The 27,814-nt window shown below is 46.8% G+C and overlaps 2 protein-coding genes across 9 annotated transcripts in view; one reads left to right on the top strand and one right to left on the bottom strand.

Annotated features, from left to right (window-relative positions):
• Positions 1-27,814, bottom strand: part of MRAS (muscle RAS oncogene homolog) — a 58,676-nt gene that overhangs the window by 7,182 nt on the left and 23,680 nt on the right. For all 8 annotated transcript variants that reach the window (XR_008678545.2, XR_008678546.2, XM_004037724.5 and 5 more), the window contains exons 2-3: positions 25,970-26,180; positions 856-1,009 (exon numbers count right to left, since the gene is read on the bottom strand). Coding sequence is in view for 6 of the 8 variants with exons in the window: in XM_004037724.5 (XP_004037772.1) it covers positions 856-1,009; positions 25,970-26,162 (347 nt within the window). In the remaining 2 variants the exon portion in view is untranslated. The remainder of the gene's footprint in view (positions 1-855; positions 1,010-25,969; positions 26,181-27,814) is intronic.
• Positions 17,254-17,905, top strand: LOC109026304 (myosin light polypeptide 6-like). Its single transcript, XM_063704243.1, is given in 2 exon segments — positions 17,254-17,380; positions 17,382-17,905. Coding segments are annotated over 2 exon segments (456 nt in total). The 5' UTR covers positions 17,254-17,290; the 3' UTR covers positions 17,748-17,905.

Genomic DNA, 27,814 nt, shown 5'->3' with positions numbered 1-27,814 from the left:
CAGTCAGCCTGGACTGCAGTCCCTTCCCTCCTCCTTTCCAGAGAGAGGTCAGGGCTTGGGGGAAAGGGCCCGGGGGCTGCTGGCTGTCTTGGCTTGAAGCCTCAGGTCCATTGCAAGGCCAGTGGTGAGGACTTGAGGGGCTGCTGGCCAGGGGCTGGCTCCCCAGACCTGGTTCCCATCTCTTGGGTCACTCAGATGTACCAACCACACAACCAGCTGCACAATTAGGATGGCTCCCAGCAGAGGGCATCAAGAGGCATGGCCACCGTAAAGATTCTTATTGACATGGGCCAAATTTTGTCCAAAACTGAATGAAATGACAATCTCACCACAGCATTGAGTATTTGGCAGCATTGGGTATTTCCATTTTAAAAAATTATAATTTGACAGGTGAAAAATGGTACTTTACTATTTTCCCTATATTTCTTTGATTAGCAAGAAAGTTGAACATTTTCCCACATTTGAGCCATTTTTGTTTTCTCTTTTGCAATTCATGTATTCGGAGTAAAACCCACATTAATCTGTGGGAGCTTTATGTTTATGTATGTGTGTCCCTTTACCTGGTAAACTTATTAACACTTTGCCTTTGGAACACGTTAGCTAGATTTTTTTCTGTCTTTAATGGAATTTGCTCAAAGCTTGTTCTTTTCCTATTAGTTTGTGCTTTTATTTTCATTACATAGCCTCTTTGAGACTCAACAAGGCCAAATGAGTATAAACCAGATTTCAAATGATTTAATTACTCCACATAAGGCTTAAAAAAATCTACGCCTTTAATTAGCGGAGAGAGAGAGAGCGCCCTAGGAGGCAGGTGCAGGCCTCTTCCCGGTACTCTCACCTGTCTTTGATGCTCACCTGTCTTTGACGCGCAGGATGAGCTGGTGGAAGCGGTCCACGTGCTCAAAGCTGGCCTTGTCAGTGACGGAGTAGACGATGAGGAAGCCATCCCCCGTGCGCATGTACTGCTCCCGCATGGCGCTGAATTCCTCCTGCCCAGCTGTGTCCAGAACTGGGGTGGGATGAGGCCACTCAGGGGCTGTCCTCACCTACCCTGTAGCCCCCACAGCCTGCAAGACTCCAACGCTGCTGCTGCTGCTGTCCCTACCGTGGCCCAGTCCAAGCTGTCCCGTGAGAGGCTGCATAAGCTCTCTCTCTGGGGCTGCTCGAAGGGTCCCAGCTGAAGCTCCCCAACCTTAAAGCCTGCTTCAGGGTGAGGCTCTGACTCACTGTGGACCCACCAAACCCTTCTTCTCCAGTTTCACCCCATGTGCTTACTAGGCCTAAATTCTCTGATCTACAGACGCGCCTCATTAAGCCAGTGATGAACTCTGCTACACAATCCCTCTGGCCAGACCTGGGCTTGGATCCCTGCTGCAGGGCCTACAAACTGTGACTCTTTGGGAGGTTGCCTGACTCTCTGAGCCTCCCCTTTCCTCCTCTATCAATGAAAACAGTGCCTCTACCTTGCACCCCCTAGGAGAGAAGAGCTTATTTGTGGACATGCCTTGGGGGAAGCCCTGAAGAGGCCATCTGGGCAGAAAGGGCTTCTCAGCCCCCAAGGGGACAGATACCAAGGAGACCCTGGGGGAGGAGCGGCCCCTCACAGCCAGGGCACTTCCTCCTAGGCTGGGGCTGGAAGCTCTTCCTCCTAACCCATCCATCCTCCCAACTACTCCTGCCCAGGTGCTCTCGCCCCTCACCCCCACCTTCCTCCAGCCTCCTTCCTGCTGAGGGAAAGTCTCATCCCACTGCTCACAGCCACAAGCTCGGTAGGCAGGGTGGGGGGTTCCTTTTAGCAGTGCAGGCCTGACCCCTTTCTGCCCTCTGGGGGCATGAAGTCTGAACCTGCAGCATCCTCCAAGCACCTGCTCATGGCTTAGCCTCCCCTGCGTCTTCCCAGTCCCCCTACTGCCTGACCAGATCCACTTTCCCCTCTCCTGTGAGGCAGGGGAGCGGGTGGTTACAGATTTTGGAGCCAGCCCACTGGGCGGAGTCTGGCTTCTCATACCTGGGTGTGACCCCAGGCAAGCTACCCTCTCTGTGCCACCATTTCCTACAATGGGGATGGTCAAGGCAGTTTTCAGTTAATACACGTAATGCCCTCAGTGCAGTGCCTGGCACAAAAGCCCTGTGGGAGGGTCTGCTGTGAGCTTGCCATCCTCACTGGGGTCTTCTCTCCCGCTCTGGCTACCCTCGCAGTCCAGGACGCTTTCCTCCAACTCCCCCTTCCCTCCCCTTCTCCACTGGCCTTGGTGAGCGGACTCTGACTTGGCTGTAGCTGGAGCCCCAGGACCAACCCCAGCCCCATGCCAACCCTTCCGGGAACACTTCTGGCCATCCATGTAGTTGTCCCCAGCAGGACTGTTAGCTCCCAGGGGTAACGGCAGGTCTCTGCCAGTCACCTGTCTACTCATGGCCTGGCCAAAAAGTAGCTCCGAACAGTACTTGAATGAAAAAATAAATGTGAAGTCTGTCCAATCTTGTCATTCATTTAAGGAACGTCTGAGTGCCTGCTAGGTGGCAGGAAGTGTTCTAGGCCCTATGGACAGAAGGCGAATGAGACCAAATCCTTGCTTTTATGGGACTCACCATCTAGAAGCGAGACAGATCAACAAATGAATGGCTGTTATTTTAGTGGAGACAGATACACAGTGTGAAGAATGATATAGTCGGCTGGAGGGTCACTGGCAGAAGTTGGTGTCATTTTGGGTAGGGAAGGAGAACCACTATCAGAAGGTGACATTTGAACAGTGACCAAATGAGGGGCCGGAGGGAGCCACGTGGCCTAGCGGAAGAGCACTCCAGGCAGAGTGAACACAACAAATTCGAAGGCTCAAAGGTGGAGGTGTGCAAGGGCAAGAAGGGGAGTGAAGGGCGTGTGAAGGATGGAGAGGAGGTGGGGGCAGATGGTGGGGCCTGCCACACTGTGTAAGGTTCGCTTGGTTCTAAGCAAGACTGGGGCCACTGGAGAGTCTGGGCAAAAGAATGGCATACTCTGGCCAGGCGCGGTGGCTTATGCATGTAATCCCAGTGCTTTGGGAGGCCGAGGCAAGTGGATCACCTGAGGTCAGGAGTTCGAGACCAGCCTGGCCAAATGAAACCCCGTCTCTACCAAAAATACAAAAATTAGCCAGGCATGGTGGCGAGCGCCTGCAATCCCAGCTACTCATGAGGCTGAGGCAGGAGAATCACTTGAACCCAGGAGGCGGAGGTTGCAGTGAGCTGAGAGAGCACCACTGCACTCCAGCCTGGGTGATAAGAGCGAAACTCCATCTGAAAAAAAAATAAAAAATAAAAAATAAAGAAAAAGAAAGGCATGCTCTGGAGGATATCTTGAAAAGTTCATTCTGGCTGCTGGGGAAAACAGAGCAAGAGTGGAAGCAGGGACCCAGTGAGGAGGCTAGCACAAGAATCCAGGCAACACATGCTGGTGGAGCCGAGGGCGGGGAGTGGGTGCTGGGGGAAGTGAACAGACCAAGGCCACTTTCTAAGACAGAGTCAACAGGAGCAGAGCTTTCTGGAGGAAAGTGTGGGGATAGAGAGGTGAGAAAAAGAGGCATTGAGGATGACGCCTGTTTCTGGCCTGAGCGTCCAGGGGAATAGTGATCCCAGATGCTGAGGTGGGGAAGTCTGGGTGAGAAACAGGGTTTGGGGGACTCAGTTTTTGACACAGGCTTCAGAGTCTATTAGACACCATGTTTGACTTCCCATAGGTATCGGGGGACTTAAGTCAGACATAGAGAAGAGAAGAGGGGGCAAGAGATACAGATGTGGGAGTTGCCAGTGTATAGATGGCAAGGAAAGCCACAAGACAAGCTATCCGGCGATGCCTGGGAATCCACATCTCCTTAGACAGGCACCTTTACACAGTACCCAAGAAAGTCACCTGTCCCCACAGCCCGTCATTGCTGCAAATCCCCCAGAGCCATTTGGCACTTCAGAGGGGCCAGTGATGGACAAGAGGACCCAAGAGGTGCCCAGGGCATAAAAGCAGCTCATGGCTACTTCTGCTCCTTCCCTGGGCCTCAGTCTCATGTAGGAAATGAGGGGCGGGGCTCCGGGACCAGCAGGTCCTTACAGCTCTGATATCCTAGAACTATTTCATCTGGATGTGAAATGAAGAGGTCAGAAGGCAGGACCTACAGCCAAGGACCGGGCAGTTCCCCCCCCCCCAGTATTTCCCAGGAGGGAGCAGGAAGACTGCACCTTCAACTGGAGGGACTGCAGCTTTTTCTTTTCTTAGAAAAAAAAAATTCTACTCAGAACTGCAATTAATAAAACAGACGGAAACAGCATGCATTTGGCTGAAGTGTGGGTGGAAAGGCCTGAATTGAAAAGCAGAAGACATCTGGGTGCGGTGGCTCATGCCTGTAATCCCAGCACTTTGGGAGGCCAAGGCAGGTGGATCACCTGAGGTCAGGAGTTGAAGACCAGCCTGGCCAACATCGTGAAACCCCATCTCTATTAAAAATACAAAAAATTAGCTGGGCATGGTGGCAGGTGCCTGTAATCCCAGCTACTCAGGAGGCTGAGGCAGGAGAGTCACTTGAACCCAGGAGGCAGAGGTTGCAGTGAGCCAAGATCGCGCCATTGCACTCCAGCCTAGGCAACAAGAGCGAAGCTCTGTCTCAAAAAAAAAGAAAAGAAAAGCAGAAGACATTAAGGCAATATCGTAATTCATATATTTACAGATTTTGAAGGTATATATTATCTAAATGGAAACTAGAGATCTAGGATATTTTAAAATATGATCATTCAAATTAAAAAAAATTAATAGGGAGTTGAAAATCAAAATGGACCCTATGGAAAGGAAAAACAGTCATCTCAGACATTGAAGGTCTTAGAAATTATATCACCCAGGCTTTCTGGAAGAATTCTTACAAAGTAAAAAATAAATCCATCAAAGAGAAAGAAGAGTGATACTACAAACAGTGGTAAGTGAAGAAAACAGCAAAACATAAGAGTTAAGTTTAAGGCCAGTGCAGTAAGTTCAAGCCTATAATCCCAGCAGTTTGAGAGGCTGAGGTAGGAGGATAGTTTGAGGCCAGGAGTTTGAGACCAGCCTGGGCAACATAGTGAGACCCCATCTCTACAAATTTTTAAAAGAATAGGTAAGTTTAACTAAATGTTGTTGCATAATTTGAAGAGAATAGATGATAATGTAGGACTAAAATCTATGATGATCCAATGTGTGAGGGTAGGAGCCAGGAAAAAATAAGTACTAAAGTTCTCGCCTCATTTGTCAAGAGGCTAACGATCCTGATTACATCTAGATGCTGATAGAAAAATATGAGTATACACACACATACATATATAGCATAACCAATAGAAGAACGGAAGTAAAACCTCAAACTTCCTAAGCAACAGAGGAAAAACAGGACAAAGTAAATGAAACCAATCCAACAAAAGGCAAAAATAAACTTAACAAAAATAAGCAAATATAATAAAAAGTAGGCATGAAATAAGATGGCTGAAATAAATCTATGACTCATCACAATAAATGCAAATGGATTAAATCCATCTATTAAAAGCAGATACTAAATACAAAATCCATTTGCCTGCCTTCTTTCAAAGACACATATAAAGCAAAATGACAGAGAGGATGAGAAATGGAAGGATAAAAAGAACATGCCAGCCACATGGTAACCAAAAGAAAAGAAATGCATCTACAAAACAGAATTCAAGGCCAAATCATGAAACGGACAAAGACAGAGTATTTATAATCAGAAAGGTACAAGCATCAAGAAGTGCCGCAGTCATCAATCATAAGCATCTAGGCATGTTGCTTAAACACGTATGTGGACAAAAAAAAGGATTTTTAAAAACAGCAGGAATTGACAAATTCCATAATCATTATGAGAGACTTGAAGAGGCCTCTCTTAAATATAGAACAAATGATCTCCAAAAGCAATGTCCTGTCATTAAATAACAAAATTTAAATACTTGGCTGGGCAAGGTGGCTCATCCCTGTAATCCCAGTACTTTGCGAGGATAAAGCGGAGGATCAGCTTGACCCCAAGAGTTTGAGGTTCCAATGAGCTACAATCTTGCCACTGCACTCCAGCCTCTGGGGCAGAATGAGAACCTGTCTCTAAAAACAAAATTTAAGCTTATTCTGAGAGACAGAACAAACTTTACATTCCAATAGTGAACAAGCATTTTTTAATTTTTTTGTTTTTTTGAGATGGAGTCTCACTCTGTCTCCAGGCTGGAGTGCAGTGGTGCAATCTTGGCTCACTGCAACCTCCACCTGCCGGGTTCCAGCGATTCTCCTGCCTCAGCCTCCCGAGTAGCTAGGATTACAGGCATGCGCTACCATGCCCAGCTAATTTTTGTATTTTTAGTAGAGACAGAGTTTCACCATGTTGGCCAGGATGGTCTCAATCTCCTGACCTCGTGATCCACCTGCCTCGGCCTCCCAAAGTGCTGGGATTACAGGCGTAAGCCACCGCGCCTGGCCGTGAACAAGCATTTTTAAACATACATGAAATTTGGCCATATATTAGAGGCCACAAATAAAAATTTCAACAAATTCCAAAAGGCAGAAATCCTATAGGCTAAGTTTTGTCCTTTATCTGAAATGCTTGGGGCCAGAGGTGTTTTGGAATTTTTATTTTTAAAAGATTCTGGAATATTTGCATATACATAATGAGATCTCTTGGGGATGGGACCCAAGTCTAAATACAAGATTCATTTATATTTATACACATAGACTGAAAATAATTTTATACAATATTTCCGAGAATTTTGTGCATAAAACAAAGTTCATATTAAGTACTTATATGTGGACTATTCACTGTGGCGTCACATAAGCGCTCAAAAAGTTTCAGATTTTAAATCATTTCAGATTTCAGATTTTTGGACTGCAGATGCTCAACCTGTACTGTAACAGGATGAGAAATGAACAGAAACAAGAGTATAAGAGAATCTAGCCACCTGAAAATGTTAAAAGCCATGCTTCTCTATAACTCTCTAATTAAAAAGCAGAAATCACAGTTGAGAATTGAAGGACAATCAACAGAAATAAAACCTCTCATTTAAGGCCAAAGTGGTACTTACAGGAAAATTATAGCTTTAAATGCATTTCAGAAACTAAAACTGAAAATTAACTAAACACTTAAATCAAGAGGCTAGAAAAGGGAAAATAAAATAAAATAAGAGAGAAAGAAAAAGGTATCAATAAAAGTAGAAATTGCCAGAGTAGGAGGAGGGGAAAGTAGCTGATATCTAAAAATCAAAAGCAGATTCTTTCAAAGGACCAATTTAAAAAAACCCAGCTTTCAGCAATTCTTATCAGAGAAAAAAAGACAAGCATTTGGAATGAGAAAAGGCCTCTGACTATGGATAGAGCTATATATTTAATTATGGAGAAAACCATACACAGTTTGATAATAATAAATTTTCAATTCTCAATGAAATGGATGGTTCAAGAAATATAAATGATCAAAATTGGCTCCAGAAAACATATAAAACCTAAATACACTAATAATGGCAGATAAAACGGAAGGGACAAAATCTACCCCAGGAATGGTATGAACCCATCCATTGGTCTGGGAGGGCTAGCAGGGAGGAGGGGTGTGTGGCTGAGCTGGGCCTGGTCCCAAGTGGGACTAGCCCACCCCTTGTCTAGCCCACCCCTCCACACACATACACCTGGAAATGCCTGGCCACAGGCCCCTTGTCAGCAGTTCTAACTCCAAGGCATCCTGGGGAGGCTGAAGATAATGGGCAGCTACACTATTAAGAAATTATGATCCTGCCTGCATTCCCCATGCCTGATGTCATGAAGGTAGGAGGACTCCAGAGACAGAAAGTATTAGTCACTGTGGGAGAAGAGGTATGCTGCCAATGTGCGTGTGCGTGTGCGTTTGTGAGAGAGAGACAGATAGACAGACAGAGACAGAGAGGCAGCCAGACTGGGGGAGGAGGAAGGAGAAAGATAAATGGAGAGACAGGGTCAGTGTTGTGCACATCTGTCTGCAATGCTCCAATCCTCCCACTTGAGGATCAAGGGATCAAGGGCCCAGCAGCTTTGCAAAGGAGGATTTAACTGGAGACCCTGGAACTGCTGGGAGCTTGTGGATTTCAGATGCCAAGGCAAGCCCCACATGCTGGCAAGGCATGTAGTCCCAGGCAGGAGGGCAGCCAGCATGGAGGGGCACCAGCCTGGGGCTCTGATGTAATAGTCAAGATCTTCTCCTTCTCCCCCTCACCTCTCCCCCTTTTCTCTGCTTCTCCTCCTCCCCCTCACCTCTCCCCCTTTTCTCTGCTTCTCCTCCTCCCTTCTTCCCTTCTTGCTCTCTCCTGGGAAATACTAGGAAAACTGCCCACGCCTGGGATTACAGGCGTGAGCCACCTTCTCCCCCTCTTCCACCCAGGCTTCCAGAGGGAGAAAGGTCACAGCATGAGCTCCAGGGGCTCCGACAGTGGCCCATAGCCCAGGGTACGGTCAAGATCTTTGGCTAAAAGTGGTCCCACCCACCGTGTTCCTGCTGGTAGCCAGCACTATGCCAAAGGCTTTATACACACCCGCTCTCTCAGTCCTCTTCACAGCCTTGGAAGTAAGATATTACCATCTTCCTAGTATAGATGGGGACATTGAGGTCCAGGAGTTAAAGGGACCCACTAAAGGCCACGCACCAGGAAGAAGGGTGTTCCTATTTCCCTAAGGCCCAAGGGTCCCAGCCTGTCCAGTCATTCTTCTTCAACCAGAACCACCACTGTCTGGCCATCCTAGAACCGGCTGGGCTGTATCTCCATTCCAAGTCTTTGCCCAAGCCGTGACTTCCATCTAGAATGCCCTTTCCCTTCCTCTCCACTGGCTGTCCCAGCCGCCTTCCAGCTGGGATGCAGTCCATCTCCCTTCTTCCTCACAAGAGCACCCAGCATCTGACCTCCATCTTTGAGCCCTTCCTGTTGCGTGTGTCATCTGTTCCTCCAAGTTTGGGCCTCTGGGCCTGGCTCAGCTCCTCACCATGGGGTAGAGTCCCAGAATGTGGGAGCCTGGCTTTCATTTCCCTGGGCCCACAAAAGCTTCAGCACCCAAGGAAGGCTCAAAAAATACTTGCAGAATGACTAGACGCATCATCTGCACTCTACAGGAAATGCCATCACTGGGTTAAAACAGCCCACTCCAGCTTTAGGGGAGATCACTAAAAACTGACTTTTAAACTGTCATGACACATGGCGGGGCACGGTGGCTCACATCTGTAATCCCAGCACTTTGGGAGGCCGAGGAGGGTGGATCACGAGGTCAGGAGTTTGAGACTAGCCTAGACAACACGGTGAAACCCAGTCTCCACTAAAAATACAAAAATGAGCTGGGCATGGTGGTGGGTACCTGTAATCCCAGCACCTCGGGAGGCTGAGGCAGGAGAATTGCTTGAACCTGGGAGGCAGAGGTTGCAGTGAGCCAAGACTGCCCCACTGCACTCCAGCCTGGGCAACGAGAGTGAAACTCTGTCTCAAAAAAACAAAAACAAAAACTTTTATGACACCCCTACAGGGTGAAATAAGGGTCGCGGAATATTAAGCAATAGAGAAAACAATTTCTAGAGATAATATGCCTCCAAGGGCCATACCTAAAGTTTTCTTTTTTCTTTTCTTTTCTTTCTTTTTATGTTTTTGAGACAGAGTCTCACTCCGTCACCCAGGCTGGAGTACAGTAGTGCAATCTCAGCTCACTGCAACCTCTGCCTGCTGGGTTCAAGTGATTCTCATGCCTCAGCCTCCCAAGTAGCTGGAATTACAGGTGCGCATCCCCACTCCTGGCTAATTTTTGTATTTTTAGTAAAGATGGGGTTTTGCCATATTAGCCAGGCTGGTCTCGAACTCCTGGCCTCAAGTGACCCGCCCGCCTTGGCCTCCCAAAGTGCAAGGATTACAGGCGTGAGCCACTGTGCCCAGCCCCATGCCTAGAATGTATTATGTATCTCTAATTCACAAACCCGTCATGGGATGCAGGAATGATTATGCCCATTTTACAGAAGAATAAGGTAAGGAAGCTTAAGAATAGATTCAAAAAAATAACGGCACTTAGTTGAACACACATAGTGATGAGGGGTGTTTACTATTTTAATTTGCGCTCCCCTTTCTGGGTAATGGGTGTGTATGGAGTGGGGTTGGGTGCTGGGCAAAAGGGCTGATGCATTCATCATGCACTGTTCCTAGAAAAAGGGCTGCTTTCTTGAACTTCTCCAAAATGCTGGCAGGGTGCAGACAGCCAGGACACCTGGGACTCCCCAAGGGGAAGGGGGCTAAAGTCCTGTAGTGGGCACCAACTGGCTCCCTGGTGACAGGGAAGAGTCCCTTTGCCAGTGGCCCCTACCTCCTCAACACCCTGGCTTAAGGAAAACATCAGGGGAAAAGTGCCGGCCATCAGCTTTGGGGGTCGCTCATGCTGGAGGCCACACCCTGCAGCTGTGGGGAATGGAGTGAGGGGGTCTTGGGATAAGTTTTCACAAGGCCCATGATCCCCAGAACTAGTATACAAACTTATGTCGGTGCACATTCTGGGGAGATGGTCTATGGTTCTGTGGGATTCTTAGAGGAACCTAGAACCCTCAATGCTGCTCTTAGGGAAGGAAGAGAAGAAAGGGGAAAGGACAGCAGGGATCTCAGCTGTGTAACTAGAGCCTAGGAATATCACACCAACAGACGGGGGCCTGGCAGCGCAGAGAAACAGGGAGACAACTGGGAGCGCTGGCCTATAATCTCACTTCCACCTTGCAACCCCTCTGGGAGGCCAGCATTTGACAGGTGAAGAGACAGACGCAGGGCAAGGCTAGTGATCTGCTTAGGTTCATATGGCTAATGAGCAGTAGAGGCAGGATTTGAACCCATGCCCGTCTGATTCCAAGCCTTGCTCTGCTCCTCACACCAGCCTGTCTTTGAGCAGGAGTCGGCAGTGGCATCCCCACAGCCTGTGAAGAAGAGCAGGTCTAAAAGGAGGGGTGAGGACAGAGATGGAGGACAGAAGCCTGGAGGCTGCTTCCTGCATTCACCCCACTTGCTTACACCAAACTCTCCACCTACTCTGCACCTGCACCTGGGCAGCCATGGGAGGCAGGGAAGAGAAAACTCATGAGTGCACTGGCTTCTCCCCCTTTAAAGGCCTGAGCATCAACTTCCAGGGCCTTCAGAGTGCCCACCATCCTTCTCCATCATTCTCCCACTCCCTTGGTGACCACCACCCACCCGACCTCTTTTGCCAAGCTTGCACTCTCAGCTCAGGAATTGAAACAGGGATCTACCAGGAGATAAACTCCACATGCTTGCACCCCACATCAACCCATCTGAGAGGCACGGGACCCCTCACACACTGCTGGTACAGTTTGATAATTCCTCAAAATGTTAAACATGGAGTTACCAAATGACCCAGCAATTCTACTTCTAGGTATATACCCAAGAGAACTGAAAGCAAGTTTTCACATGAAAATTTGCACATGAACATTCACAGCAATATTACTCACAATGGCCAAAAGTAGAAACAACCCAAATGTCCATTGACTGATGAAAGAATAAACAAAATGTAGTATATGGCCGAACGCGGTGGCTCACGCCTGTAATCCCAGCACTTTGGGAGGCCGAGGTGGGCAGATCACCTGAAGTCAGGAGTTTGAGACCAGCCTGGCCAACTGGTGAAACCCCCTCGCTACTAAAAATACAAAAATTAGCTGGGTGTGGTGGCACACACCTGTAATCCCAGATACTCGGGAGGCTGAGGCAGCGGAATTGTTTGAATCCAGGAGGCAGAAGTTGCAGTGAGCCAAGGTCACGCCACTGCACTCCAGTCAGGGCAACAAGAGTGAAACTCCATCTCAAAAACAAAAAACAAAATGTAGTATATCCGTACACTAGAATATCATAAAAAAGAATGGAATTCTGATACACACTGCAGCAGCATGAACCTGGAAAACACTGTGCTAAGTGAAAGAAGCCAGGCGCAAGAGACCATGTGCTGTCCCATTCTGCTTCCATGAAATGTCTGGAGTAGGCAAATCCATAAAGGCAGGAAGTGGATTAATGGTTTCAGGGACTGAGGAGGGGGGAGAATGGAGAGTGAGTGCTCATGGGTAAGGGGGGTTTTGAGCAGGGTTGGGGATGAATACGTTCAGGAATGAGTTGGCAGTGATTACAGTAATTACTGATTTGTTAATCAATCAGCAATACGTGGTTGTACAACTCTGTGAATACACTAAAAACCACTGAACTGTACGTGTGAATTTTGCATGTGAATTTTATCTCAATAAAAAAAGTTATATGAGGAAAAAAATCAACCCACCTCCCTCCCTGTAAAACACATGTTCCACCTGCCCTCTCGCTAGGGTGGATGACCCAGCTCTGCTCCTAAGACCATCCTCTCCAGCTAAGCACTGGCTCCAGGTCCCTGCCACCTGTGCGAGGACACTGCTAAAACTGTTGTTCCTTCATCATCCTATTCTCTATTGGTTTATTTCCACCAGCAGGTAAATGTGCTCTAATTTCTCTCACCTTAAAACAAAAATACATTGGCCTGGAACAGTGGCTCACGCCTGTAACCCCAGCACTTTGGGAGGCCAAGGCAGGTGGATTACCTGAGGTCAGGAGTTGGAGACCAGCCTGGCCAACATGGTGAAACCCCATCTCTACTAAAAATACAAAAATTAGCTGTGTGTGGTGGCGGGCACCTGCAGTCCCAGCTACTCAGGAGGCTGAGGCAGGAGAATCGCTTGAACCTGGGAAGCAGAGGTTGCAGTGAGCCAAGGTTGTACCACTGCACTCCAGCCTGGGTGACAGAGTGAGACTCTGTCTCAAAAAATAATAAATAAATAAATGAATATATTTTAAAACTCAAAAATACAATAAAATGAAACAAAAAAATTTACAAATAAAGCTGGGTACAGTGGTTCATTCCTGTAATCCCAATACTTTGGGAGGCTGAGCTGGGAGGATCACTTGAGCCCTGGAGTTTGAGACCAGCCTGGGCAACAAAGTGAGAACCCCGTCTCTACAAAAAATACAAAAATTTGCCAGGCCTGTGCTCCCAGCTACTGAGGAGACTGAGGTGGGAGGATTGCGGGAGGTCAAGGCTGCAGTGAGTCGTGATCATGCCACTGAACTCCAGCCTGGGTGACAAAGCAAGACCCTGCCTTTAAAAAAAAAAAAAAAAAAATTACAAATCAAAACCCTGCCCCTTGGCCTCACCTCTCCCTCCCACTACTGTTCATTTCTCTCTTCCTCCTTACAGAAACGCTTCTTGCCTATCCTCGCTGCCTGCTCCTCCTCTCCACCACTTTCTTGAACCCACTCTAATTAGACTTTCATCTCCAACCACTCCATCAAAACTGATCTTGTCAAGTCACCAATGACCTCCATGTCACTAAATCCAATGGGTGCTTCTCAGTTCCTCATCCTGCTGGGCTCCTGGCCGGTCTCTCATGCAGCTTAGCTGATGGTCCCTGCCTTTGTGAAGCACCTTCTTCACTTGGCTGCAGGATGCCACTCTCCCTTGGTCTTTATCCTACTACAGTGACTGGTCCTGCCCTGTCTCCTCTTCTCCTCAGCCTCTAAACATTGGTGGGTCCTTCTCTAACCGCAGTCACATTCTTGGTGATCTCTCATCCTGCAGCTTTACAGGTCACCACCCAGATTTCTATCCGGCCCACAGGTCTCCCCTCGTACAGGCTTAGATATCCAGCTGCCACCCTGACTTCTACTCGTATGTGTGAAAGGCATCCTGGATTTAACACATCCAAAATTAGACTCTTGATTTCCCCCCAAAACTTGTTTTTCACTGTTCTTCCTAATCTTGATAAATGTAACTCTATTCTACTGGTTCTTCAGGCCAAAGACTCTTCCCTCTCTAATAACCTCATATACTCCATCAACAAATCCTGTCGTTTCCTCCTTCAAAACACAACCAGAATCTACCCTTCTCACCACCTCCTCCACCAATGCCCAAGCCCATCATCAGGAGCTTCTTAACTGGTCTTTCCGATTCTGCCATGGTTCCTCTGTGTTCTGTTCACACCAGAGCCAGAGTGAGCTCTTCTCACTCGCCAGGCCAGGAGCGCAGCAGGATAAGGAACTGAGAAGTACCCATGTTTTAAACATGTTAGATCATGTCCTTCCTCTGCTCAAAATCCTCCAACGGCTTCTCATTTACCTACAAAACCCTGTGAGATCAATCCCTTCCAGCTACCTGCCTGACCTCTCTCCTACTAGCTGTGCTCTCACTTGCTCCACACGCTGGCTTCCTAGCTATTCTCCACACAGGCCAGGCACACCCCTGCCTCGGGGCCCTTGCACCTGATACTCCCACTGACTGAGATTCTCTTCCAGATACAGGTGCAGCTTTCTCTTTTAGGTATCTGCTCCAACATACCCTTATCAGGAAAGCCCTCCTTGACCAGCCAACACAAGACAGTAACCCCTTCTCCACTGTGACTCCCTTACCTTGTCTGACTCTTCATCACAGCACTTATCACCACCTGACACCATACATATTTGTTTATGCTCTGTCCCCTCACCCCACTAAAACATAAGCTTCATGAGAGCAGGGGCTTTGATTTGCCAATTGCTATGTCCTCAGAGCCCAAAAGAGAGATGGGTACATTAGCAATTATTTGCAGAAGGAATTAGTGAACATATCCAGGTACACAGGACTCAGGGTTCAATTCACACAACTCTGGGCGGAGAGGTATATCCATCCCTAAGTCAGGGGCTCAAGCCTCACTCCTGAACCTCCCTAGACACAGGGACATGTGTCAGTGGCCCCTCATCCATACAGGTGATGGGACCTATTCTTGAAACCATCAAGCCACCTCATAAATAATATAAACCAGACACAGTGGCTCACATCTGTAATCCTAGTGCTTTAGGAGGCCAAGGTGGGAGGATCACTTAAACCCAGGAGTTCAAGGCTGCAGTAAGCTATGATCATGCCACTGCACTCCAGCCTGGGTGGCACGGTGAGACCCTGTCTCTAAAAATAACAATAAAAACAACAATAATATATATCACATTAAAGCAATCACTGCAACAATAGCATCTACTGAGGTCTGCTATGTGCCAAGCCCCTTGCAAGGTGACTTGTTTCCCCCTCACTCAATAAACAATAATTAAACACCTAATAGATGCCAAGTCTGGGCTGACATCAGAGATACAATGGTGGGCACAGTCCTCTTCCTCAAGGAACTCACAATTTGTATTTTTTTTCATTTATCCTTTGCAACAACTATGAGGTGTATCTCATTTGGATACAGATCCCACTGATGAGGGTGCAAGGTCTTTGTCCAGAGGCAGCCCAAAGGGAGGAGGAGCCCCAGTCACCAGAGCCAGGGTGTGGGGAGCACAGGCTGACAGAGGCAACACTGAGGCCCAGGGAAGGTGGCATCACCCAACACAATGGCAGACAGGGGAGGTCTCAGATCTATTGGTCAGGCTGGTGTGCTTGGCCCAAACTGGTCACATGACTTCTAACAGGGACCAACATGAAGTTCTGAAACTCAGGCAAAACCCCACATTAACAGGCATATATGACCTGATTGTCAGCAAGGGAAGTGGAAAAACACTTGGATTTTGGGATGCTGACAAATCTGGAACGAGCCCAGGCTGTGCTAAGAGTTGGGTGTAGGGAGTTGCATATTCCACTCACACCTTCATCACTGAGTAAAGCCTCACTGAGCTGACTCTAGGTCAGTGGCTGGAGAGGGGTCCTTCAGCTCCCAGCCTGGCTAGTGGGTCTGGGAAGGGCCCCTCGGGTGCAGGGCAGCAGCAGCAGCAATTTTCCAGTGGTAGAGAGTACTTCACTATTTTACCAACTAGTACAGCAGTACTGAGGTACACTGGCTGCAGAGCAGCTGTGCTCACCTGGAAAGTGATTTACTCTCACTTGACTAATCTCAATTTCACAGAATTGTCACAAGGATGAAATAAGGCATCCTTGTAAAAGCCCTTAGTATGAGGCCTTCAAGAAAAGTCTGGTTGGTAGTAACTGCTACCACCGCTCTGAGGACAGACAGCAAGAGAGGATTTGGGAAGAGATCTGTCAGCAATGTGAGGAAGGGCTTTCTACCAGAGAGCACTGCCCTGGGCACCATGGAGATCAGTGAGGCATTTCAGCAGCGTGGCTGATGCAGCAGGGACAAAGGGTCAGGCCCAGGCCTGCAGGGCTGGATTGCATAATCTCAGGCCAGCAGCCATGCTTCCCTATGAAGGGAAAGAGGGAAATTCCTCCCACATCACTGCTGGCAGGGGAAGGGCAGCTTCCCCTTGGTGGGTGACAGGCCAGCTCTGCCTGCACCCCATTCTTAGTTGGGGCCTATGGAGAGTGCCCACTCTGAAGCTGGCCTAAGGCCTGCTGAGCATAAAGCCCCCTGGTAAAGCCCCTGGTTCAGGAAAAAAAAAACTCTCAGTAAACGTTCCTTTTTCTCTCCCTGCCCTTCCAATGTCCTCCTCTCCTCCTTGTCCCCAGAAAGAATGTGGATTCAAGTGTGTGGGGGAAAAGCCAGGTTCAGGCCCCTCTGAGAAGACAACAGCACTTGTGTCTGAGGTTTGGGCAGAAGCCAGGGTGGAAATGTCCCAGCTTCTGAGGGTGCAGGAGAAGAGCCAGGCTTTTGCTCTTTGAAAACACTGGGCCCTTGCTGGGGAGTCGGAGACAGAGAGGTTGCGGAGCTGGGCCCAAGAACCCCAAGGTAGGAAGCAGTGTCTGGAGACTCAGGGCCCACTGCTGTTCTCCACCGATGGAAGAAAGATGCAAAGTTCCAGAGGCTGGCTGGGCAGAGGGCGGGGCTGGGAGCCAGAGGGTGGGGAGGACCAGAGACATCTGCCCTGTTGTAAGTGAGCAGAGTATTTGGTCAGCATCCCACCTTAGAGGCCCAAGGCCTGGGCCAAAGCAGGAGGTAGTGGGACAGGGTGGAGGACACGCTCGGCAGAGTCAAGAAGCCCAAAACCTGGCTCTCCAGCTAGCTAGGTCTCACCCTAGACTAGTGACCTCTCCATCTGTACCTCAGTTTCCACAATTGTAAAGTGAGGGGCTTAGCAGCCTTCCATCCCTAACCAACAGAAAAAATAGGCACACAAGAACTCTAAGACGAAAGAAGGAAAGCAGGGACTCAGATATTTATACACCATGCTCATAGCAGCATTATTCATAACAGCAAAAAGGTGGAAACCACCCAAGTGTCCATCCACAGATGAATAGATAATGAAAACATGGTACATCCATACAGTGGAATATCATTCAGCTTTAAAACGGAGAGAAGGGCCATTACTGCAAGAAAAGGTCCCGCAGAGCTGAGCAGTCAAGATGTGTGACTTCACCGAAGACCAGACCGCAGAGTTCAAGGAGGCCTTCCAGCTGTTTGACCGAACAGGTGATGGCAAGATCCTGTACAGCCCAGTGTGGGGATGTGATGAGGGCCCTGGGCCAGAACCCTACCAACGCCGAGGTGCTCAAGGTCCTGGGGAACCCCAAGAGTGATGAGATGAATGTGAAGGTGCTGGACTTTGAGCACTTTCTGCCCATGCTGCAGACAGTGGCCAAGAACAAGGACCAGGGCACCTATGAGGATTATGTCGAAGGACTTCGGGTGTTTGACAAGGAAGGAAATGGCACCGTCATGGGTGCTGAAATCCGGCATGTTCTTGTCACACTGGGTGAGAAGATGACAGAGGAAGAAGTAGAGATGCTGGTGGCAGGGCATGAGGACAGCAATGGTTGTATCAACTATGAAGAGCTCGTCCGCATGGTGCTGAATGGCTGAAGACCTTCCCAGTCTCCCCAGAGTCCGTGCCTTTCCCTGTGTGAATTTTGTATCTAGCCTAAAGTTTCCCTAGGCTTTCTTGTCTCAGCAACTTTCCCATCTTATCTCTCTTGGATGATGTTTGCCGTCAGCATTCACCAAATAAACTTGCTCTCTGGGCCCTCAAAAAAAAAAAAAAAAAAAAAAAAAAAAACGGAGAGAAGGCCGGGCGCAGTGGCTCATGCCTGTAATCCCAACACTTTGGGAGGCCGAGGCGGATGGATCACGAGGTCAAGAGATTGAGACCATGCTGGCCAGCATGGTGAAAATGCTACCAGTCTCTACTAAAAATACAAAAATTAGCTGGGCGTGGTGGCGCGTGCCTATAGTCCCAGCTACTCGGAAGGCTGAGGCAGGAGAATCGCTTGAACCCGGGAGGCGGAGGCTGCAGTAAGCCGAGATCACACCACTGCACTCCAGCCTGGCGACAGAGCGAGACTCCGTCTCAAAAAAAAAAAAGAAAAAAAAAGGAAAGAAATTCAGAACATGCAGCAACATGGATGAACCTTGAATAGATTGTGCTAATTAAAATAAGCCAGCCACATAAAAGGACAAATATTATTCCATTTATCATAGCACTCAAATGAGGTATCTAGATTAGTTAAATACATAGAGACAGAAAGTAGAAGCCGGGCGCGGTGGCTCACGCCTATAATCCCAGCACTTTGGGAGGCCGAGGTGGGTGGATCACCTGAGGCCAGGAGTTCGAGACCAGCCTGGCCAACACGGTGAAACCCCATCCCTACTAAAAATACAAAAATTAGCCAGGCGTGGTGGTGCGCGCCTGTAATCCCAGCTCCTCAGGAGGGTGAGGCAGGATAATCACTTGAACTCAGAAAGCGGAGGCTGCAGTGAACCGAGATCACACCACTGCATTCCAGCCTGGGTGACAGAGTGAGACTTCATTTCAGAAAAAAAAAGAAAGAAAGTAGAATGGTGGTTGCCAAGGACTGAGGAGAGGGGAAAATGGGGACTTAGTGTTTAAGGGGCAAGGGATTAATAACCTGAATATATAAGAAACTCAAACAACTCATTAGCAAAATAAAATAAAATAAAATTCTGATTTAAAGGGCAAAAGACCTGAATAGGCATTTCTCAAACAGAGACAAACAAATGGATAGCAGGTATATGAAAAAATTATCAACATCGCTAATCATCAGAGAAATGCAAATCAAAACTACAATGAAATGCAAATCAAAACTACAATGAGATAACATCTCACCCCAGTTACAATGGCTATTATCAAAAAGACAAAAAATAACAAATGCTAGGGAAGATGTGGAAAAAAGAGAATGTTTGGATACTGCTGGTGGGAATATAAACTAGTATAGCCACTATGGAAAATGGTATGGAGATTCCTCAAAAACTAAAAATAGAGCTACCATATGGTCCAGCAATCCTACTGCTGAGTATACACTCAAAGGAAAGGAAATCAGTATATTGAAGTGATACCTGCACTCCCATGTTTATCATAGCACTAGTCACAATAGCCAAGAGTAAGGAAGCAACCTAAGTGCCTTTCAATGAATGAATGATAAAGAAAATGTAGCATATATACACAATAGAATATTATTCATCCATAAAAAAGAATGAGGCTGGGCGCAGTGGCTCATGCCTGTAATGCCAGCAACTTTGTGAGGCCGAGGTGGGCAGATCACCTGAGATCAGGAGTTCGAGACCAACCTAGCCAAGATGGTGAAACCCCATCTCTACTAAAAATACAAAAATTAGCCGGGCGTGTTGGCAGGTGCCTGTAATTTCAGCTACTTGGGAGGCTTAGGCAGGAGAATTGCTTGAACCCGGGAGGGGGAGGTTGCAGTGATCGTGCCACTGAACTCTAGTCTGCCCAACAAGTGTGAGACTCTGTCTCAAAAAAAAAAAAAAAAAAAAAGACATTCTGTCATTTGCAGCAACATGGATGGAACTGGAGGTCATTATGTTAACTGAAATAAGCCAGGCACAGAAAGACAAATATCGCATGCTCTCACTCATATGTGGGAGCTAAAACAGTGGATTTCATGGAGGTAGAGAGCGGAATGATTGACACCAAAGGCTGGGAAGGGTGTGTGGGTGGGGGGATGAAGAGAAGTTGGTTAATGGGTACAGAAATACAAAGAGATAGAAGGAATAAGTTCTAGTATTTGATAGCACAGTAGGGAAATTATAGTTAACAATAATTCACTGCAAATTTCAAAATAGCTAGAAGAGAAGAATTGTAATGTTCCCAATACAAAGAATGTTTGAGGTGATGGATATGCTAATTACCTGGATTTGATCATTACCGTGCCCTCAAAATATGTATGAATATGATATCAATAAAAGAAAAGGAAGCAAGCAGAATAGTGGTTGCCAGAGACTGAGGAGAGGGGAGAATGGGGAGTCAGTGTTTAATAGGTACAGAGTTTCAGTTGAGGAAGGTGAAAAGGTTCTGGAGATGAACGGGAGGGATGGTTGTAGAACAAAGTGAATGCACTATCCACTTAGAGATGGTTAAGATGGTAACTTTTATGTTATGTACACTTTATCACAATAAAACAAACAAACACAAAACTCCATGGCTCTGCCGAAGGTTTGGGGCTTCCTGATTCATGACAAGAGAGAACTGGGGTGAGGGCAGTCACACAGCTAAAAGCCAAGGTGAGGTGGTGTTCCAAAGTCAGAGACAGGAGGAGAGGGCTGAGAGCATGGAGATGGGACAGCCAAAGCGAACCCCACAGTGGAGAAGCAGGGACCAGATGGGGAGGAAGAGAGCCTCCAAGGGTTGGGCCCTTGACAGTGTAAAGTGAGATGAGGATCCCGAACCCTTGCAGGAAAGGACTCAGAGCAGGCTTGCTCCAAAGCCTGGGGGTCCCACAGCCACCGGAGAGCCTGGCTGCTGGCCCCTGAGGCCAGCCAGCTCTTGTCTCTTAGGTTCTGGGAGGACACAGGCAATGTGACTTCCTGGAATAAAACAAGAAACAGGTTTGCAAGAAAGCAGGCAGCCTGTGAGAATAATCAGTGTGGAAGTCACAGAGAAGGCTTCCTTAAGCAGCTTGCAAATCTCTGACGTGAGATTGAGATCACAACCGGAGCACCTGGTTCTCTGAAGGACCCTGGGTGAGGAGTAAGAAGGGCAGAAGAGGTATGATAGTTCAGCCACACCCACTTCTTCCTGGGATTTCAGCTCCCCTTCCCAGAGGCACAAGGATCCACTGTGCTATGGGGGAGGATTTTCCTACACAACCAGACTGACAGTGGGTAGGAGTCAACAGGTAGCTCAAACTGCTGCTGGTTGTGTGAAACTTTTGCTGTATTTTCTTCAACTACAAAACAGAAATAACAACAGTAACTACCACGGTAGCATTTGTAAGGATTCAAAGACAGCAAATGCAATGTGCTTAGCACGGGCCTTCCACACAGTTTCTGCCCATTCAATACCCCGTCATCAAAATTATCATTCTCTTCCTTCTCCTCATCATCATGCTGCCACGTTTTTACTCTTTCTGAGTTTGGAAGAAGAGAAACTGCAGAGTTGAGATCCCCTGGAGTTCAGTGGGGTACAGGGCAACCGAGGGCACCTCCAGGCTTAGCACCTCCCCGAAGATGGCATGGCCTCAGGGGAGCAGGACCCCTGGGATCCAGATGCCCAGGGAAGTCCTGGCCATCTGAGGGGTGCAGACCACTCCAGAAAAGTTCAGCCCCAGAAAGGTTCAGAGTTACTCACTCCAACCTCCGCCTCCCGGGTTCAGGCAATTCTCCTGCCTCAGGCTCCCGAGTAGCTGAGATGACAGGCGCCACCAGGCCTGGCTAATTTTTTTTGTATTTTTAGTAGAAGCGGGGTTTCACTATGTTGGTCAGGCTGGTCTCAAACTCCTGACCTCGTGATCCACCCGCCTCGGCCTCGCAAAGTGCTGGGATTACAGGCGTGAGCCACCGCACCCGGCCAAGTCTTCCTTTTCTTAATAGCAGATCTAATGGAGTGGAGAAGCATCTAATCTGGGAATCTGGTGTCTATTCCCGAAGAAGGCCTGGGTGGGCAATGCCCTAAATCGGGCCTGACTCTGGTGGCAGAATTAGAGGCTTAACAAACTCATTCTTCTAAGTAATGCCATGGAGAGCCCAGGCACTTCAGAACACAGGCTTTGCAAATGCACACTTCTAATATAATGCTGCGGCCATGTTTCCCCTCTCCCTGCTGCTCCTGCTATAAATGTTGAGGAAAACATTCAATCTTGAGGAAAACATTTTTCCTCAGAAACCAATTTAACATCCAAAGGTACTCAGGAAAAAGTCAGAGAAGTTTATATGGCTGTAGAGAGAAATACTGATTGAGTTCCAACGATGTACCAGGCATGGTGTTACTTTCTTACATGCATTATGCAATGTGTTTCAGAATGTTCTCTATGGAACATAGTTCAGAATCACGTGTAAAAAATGACCCCTGTGGGAAGCTCTAAGGACAATGTATCCTATCACTACACCTGTAATATGTGTTTGCATGTTAAAAGTTCTTGTAAGTCCTGCAGTGAAGAAACTTGTTTACATTTAACTCAGTATATCCCAAAGTGTGCCATATATTCCAATAGGTGATGCAGGAAATGATTTTAGAAAGTGCACAGATGTAAGTTTTAATTTTAATAGTTATATATACTTATTATTGTAATGTGAGTTAGAAAAAAATAATATAGCTAGCACATCAAACCTTTCACTACACATATATTGTTCAAGGTTTATTCTTTCATTTGGTCATTCCACAAATGTTTACTGGGGAGCTACTATGAGCCAAGCAGTATTCTAGATGCTAGGAATAATGCAGTCAGTAAATAAAGTCCCTGCTCTCAGACATTTATATTTTAGTCAGCAGAGACAAAAACACAAACAAAGATAAAGTATGTCCAACCATAAAAGGCAGAATAAAGAAGAACAGAGTTGGGCACAGAAATGACTGGGGTGGGGTGGATACTAGTGTCAATGGTTTGGTCAGGGAAGACCCCTTAGATACAGTGACATTTGAGCTGAGACCTAAATGAAATCAGTGTTTCTGCAGGAACAATGTTCTAGGCAGAGAGAAGACAAAATGCAAAGTCCCAAGATGGGAACGTGCTTGGTACCTGTTCAAATCGTTCAAAGTCCCAGGGCTGCAGACAAGCCCTTGGAGGACGGTGCTTTTTAAAATTGAGATACAATGTACATGCCATAATATTAATACTTTAAAAGTATATAATTCAGTGCTTTAAAAATATATTTACAAAGTTTTTTTGTTTTGTTTTGTTTTTTTGAGAGGGAGTCTCACTCTGTTGCCCAGGCTGGAGTGAGGTGGCGCAGTCTCGGCTCACTGCAACCTTTGCCTCCTGAGCTCAAGTGATTCTCCCACCTCAGCGACTGGAGGCTAATTTTTATATTTTTAGTTGAGATGGGGTTTCACCATGTTGCCCAGGCAAGTCTCAAACTCCTGAGCTCAAGCAATCTGCCCACCTCAGCCTCCCAAAGTGTTGGGATTTACAGGCCTTGTAAGCCACAGCGCCCGGCCACAAAGTTGTATTTTTTTGAAGTCATGATTTGGTTCTGCTTCTGGCCAAGATGGAGTGACAGGGACCAGATTTACCTTCTCAGCTGAAACAACCAACAGACAGACAAAATATGTGGGAGGACTGCTTCAGCCCAGAAGGTCTAGGCTGTGGTGAGCCTTGATCATGCCACTGCACTCCAGCCTGGGTAACAGAGCGAGACCCTGTCTCAAAACAAAAACAAAAACATCTTCCCACAAAGAAAACTCCAGGGCCAGATGGCCTTGTTTGTGAATTCTACTAAACAGTTAGGGAAGAAATACCAATTTAACTCAAACTCTTCCAGAAAATTGAATAAAACTCGTTCTATGAGGCCAACATTACTGTGATACCAAAATTAGACACAGACATTACAAGAAAACTATAGACCAATATTTCACAAGAACACAGACATAAGAATTGTAAACAAAAGTTTAGCAAATCAAAGCCAACAATATTAAAGGATAATGCATCGTGACCAAGTGGGGTTTATTCCAGGGATGCAATTTTGGTTTAATATTAAAAAAATCAAGGACCAGGGATTGTGGCTCACACCTGTAATCCCAGCACTTTGGGAGGCTGAAATGGAAGGACTGCTTGAAGCCAAGAGTTCAAGACCAGCCTGGGTGACAATGGGAGATTCCCCCCCAATCTTCACAAAAAAATAAAATATTAGCCGGGCACACTGGTGTGCGCCTACAGTCCTAGCTACTGGGGAAGCTGAGGCAAGATCTCTTGAGCCCAGGAGTTTGTGGTTGCAGTGAGCTAAGATCATGCCACTGTGCTCCAGCCTGGGTGACAGTGCAAGACTCTGTCACAAAAACAAAACAAAACAATCAATGTAATTTACCACATTAACAAACTAAAAAAGGAAAACCATTTGGTTATCTCAGTAGACACAGAAAAAGCACTGGACAAAATCCAACATCCAAGCCTGATAAAAACTCTCAGCAAACTAGAAATAGAAAGGAACTTCCACGACCTGATAAAGGCCATCCATAAAAGGCCTGCAACTAACATCATACTTAATGCTAAAGACCAAACACTTACCCCTTAAGATCAAGAACAAGACAAGGATGTCTGTTCTTGTCACTTCTTTTCAACAGGATGCCAGAGATTTTAATCAATGAGATAAGGCAAGAAAAAGAAATAAGAGCCATCCAGATTGGAAAAGAAGAAGTAAAACTGTCTTTACTTGCAGTCACTATGGTCTATTCAGAAAAATCCAGCAGAATCTACAAAAAAGATACTAGAACTAGTAACTGAGTTTAGCAAAGTTGTAGGTTACAAGATTAATATACAGAAACCTATTGTTTTTATATATACTAGCAACAAACAATTGAAAATTGAAATAAAAAACCAAAAATAATAATTTACAGTAGCATCAATACAGATGCAGGTATAAATCTGACAAAACATGTAAAAGACCTATGCACTGAAAACTACAAATAAGCCAGGCGTGGTGGTTCATGCCTGTAATCCCAGCAGTTTGAGAGGCTGAGGCTGAGGCAGGTGGATCATGAGGTCAGGAGATTGAGACCATCCTGGCCAACATGGTGAAACCCCGTCTCTACCAAAAATACAAAAAAAATTTAGCTGGGTGTGGTGGCGCGTGCCTGTAATCCCAGCTACTTGGGAGGCTGAGGCAAGAGAATTGCTTGAACCTGAGAGGCGGAGGTTGCGGTGAGCTGAGACCGCACCACTGCACTCCACCAACCTGGTGACAGAGCAAGACTCCGTCCCCCCAAAAACAAACAAACAAACAAACAAAAAAACCTACAAATAAAATTGACAAGAGAAATTAAAGAAGACCCAAATAAACAAATAAATAAATAAATAAATAAATAAATAAATAAATGGAAAGAGATACTGTGTTCATGGGTTGGAAGCCTCAACATTGTTAAAATATCAACTCTCCTCAAACAGATCTACAGATTCAACACAATCCCAATCAAAATCTAGAATTTTAGAATTTAACTGATGCTAAAACTCACATAGAAATACCTTAGGACCTAGACCAGTCAAAACAACTTTGAAAAATAACGAAGTTGAAGATTTAATACTCCCTGATTTCAAGCATCTCCTAGAGGGTGTGTTAAAACACAGGGTGTTGGGCCCACCCTCAGAATTTCCAAATCAGTATGGGCCTGAGGATGTGCATTTCTAATTAGTTTCCTAATGCTGCGGCTACTGCTGGCCTGGCTGCCACACTTAGAACTAGTAATCCAGACTAATTCACACTCAGCTAGAAACACAATGTCAGATGCAAGAGATTCCCCTCAAAGGACAAGTACCAAGTAAACTATGTTCATTAAGAAACAACTTGCTTTTCCCTTTTTTATTAGCTAAAGACATCCATAACTGTTAATCAGAGATTCTGATCAGCAAGAAAAAACACACATGACATCACTGAGTTGGCATGATTCTAGCCTCCCCTCTTTGCTGAATGCACATTTTGGTTTCCACGAAATCTTGCAAGCCCTCTACGCAGGCCTTCCCTGTTCAGAATTCACCCTGAAAACGACACACGGCTTTATACCAACCATCCCATAACAGCAACATTAAGGAAACCATCTTGCCCCACTGAAACCTGTCAAATTTCCCTGATCCTCCCCATCTACTATCCCACCCAATGCAGGGCTGCCACCCAGGTCTCACCATCCAAGATGGCCCATTGATTGTCAATCTCCGTATGTTTCAGGTAGGAGTCTTCAATGGTGGGGTCATAGTCAGGCACAAAGATCTTCTGGAAAAACTGGATGGTGAGGGCACTTTTGCCCACACCCCCATCCCCCACCACCACCAGCTTGTATGTGGGGAGGTTGTCACTGGGGACGGCGCTGGTTGCCATGTTTCTCGTAGGTCAGACCTGCAGAAGCAAGACATGTGGAATGAGACAGAGGGCTTTTTTAACTTAGGGGAAAATATTCATATGTTTTCCTCCTTTATAAAGTAATACTCTCAATAATAAAGAGGTTTGAAAATGAAGAAATGCAAAAGAAAATAAAAGCATTACCCCTGGTCTCACTACCCAGAGACAGTCACTGTTAAAGTGATTCATTCAACCATCATTTATTCAACACCAATTATGTGCCAGGCCTGGTGTTGAGGACACAGTACCACTGGTCTTGTTTAGCAAGTACAGCCAAAAGCCATGTCAAATAAGCTTTTTGGCCACTAAACTCTACTTGTACAGGTTAACACGAGGGCAGTGGTCTGAGCAGGGCTGGCATGGAGGTTCTTCTTTCACATCCCCTCTTATTAACTGGGCTGCTATGCTGAGAAGGATTTGAAGCTGTGTCTAAGCTTAGAAAGGGGGCCATGATAGCTTAGCACACCTGAGCTCTGGGACTCTGAGGCCCCTTCCAAGTTTCAGAATTCTATGATTGTGGCTCCTTTCTCTCTGCTTCTTGCCCTGTATTATACACAAAGTCACGTGGGAATCATTTTATTTGGGGAGGAGGGGGTAGGAGCAGGTCGAAGTTTTGTTTTGATGCTGCTGAGGCCAGCTAAGGCAGTGGTTCTCAGTCAGGGGAATTTTGCTCCCCAGGGATATTTGCAATGTCTAGAGATATTTTTTTTTGTTGTCAAAATGGAGTGGGTACCACTGGCATCTGTTCAGCACAGACCAGGGATTGTACAATGCACAGGGCAGTCCCCCCACCCCAGTGAAGAATTATCCATCCTAAAATGTCAATAGTGCTGAGGTTGAGAAACCCTGAGCTCAGGTCACCAGGAGGCAGCTGGAAGTGGGACTAGGATTCTAAAGAATAATCGGGCCTTAACAGAAGTGAAGAGTGACCTTTGTAAACAGTGTCACAAAGTGACAAGGAGGAGAGGCAGGAGGGAGCCTCCTGGAGGCACTCAGAAGAAAAGGAGGGAAACCAGGATCTGTGGTCATGATGGAAGCCAAGAGTTTCCAGAAGGAGGCTGACAGCACCAAATGTTAAACACAGGTGCAGCTAGGGGGATCCCCTAAAGAACAATTTGGGGGTTGTAGCCAGGAACCTAAACTGCTAACTAACTGTGGACCCTGCCAGGAAGAAGCAATACCACCTCCTGGTAGGGCATTCCTGGGTAGCACAAAAATCGAGGGAGGGAAAGCTTAATCCTACGGCTGTGTAGAAGAAAACAAAGAATCCCTTTGCAAATTGGGAGGGGAAAAGCATGGTGTATGTGTGACTGGGAAACCGATGGTCTCACAGAGAGGAGGGTGGCAGCGTGGCAGGGAGGACAAAGAACTGGGTGCCCTGTGTGCTCCGCCGCTACTTGGGAAGGCCACTGACCTCTCTGAGCCATAGTTTCCTTATCTATGAGTTTAAAGGGCTGGATTAGATTACTTTTATAATTAGTTTCAGCTCTAAAATAGTCTTCAGTTCTAGATTTTGACAGAAAGGGGGCTGGACACAAATGTGGGTTATGTGGCCACACTGATTTGCATGGGGCTACAGTCAAGAGTCATTGCAGAACCCTTTGTAGCTACTGAAGCCTGATGTTGACATT

This window comes from Gorilla gorilla, chromosome 2, assembly GCF_029281585.2.
Source record: "Gorilla gorilla gorilla isolate KB3781 chromosome 2, NHGRI_mGorGor1-v2.1_pri, whole genome shotgun sequence".
Lineage (NCBI taxonomy): Eukaryota > Metazoa > Chordata > Mammalia > Primates > Hominidae > Gorilla > Gorilla gorilla.
Note: the sequence above shows the minus strand (reverse complement) of the source record. Positions and strands in the feature narration are given on the sequence as shown.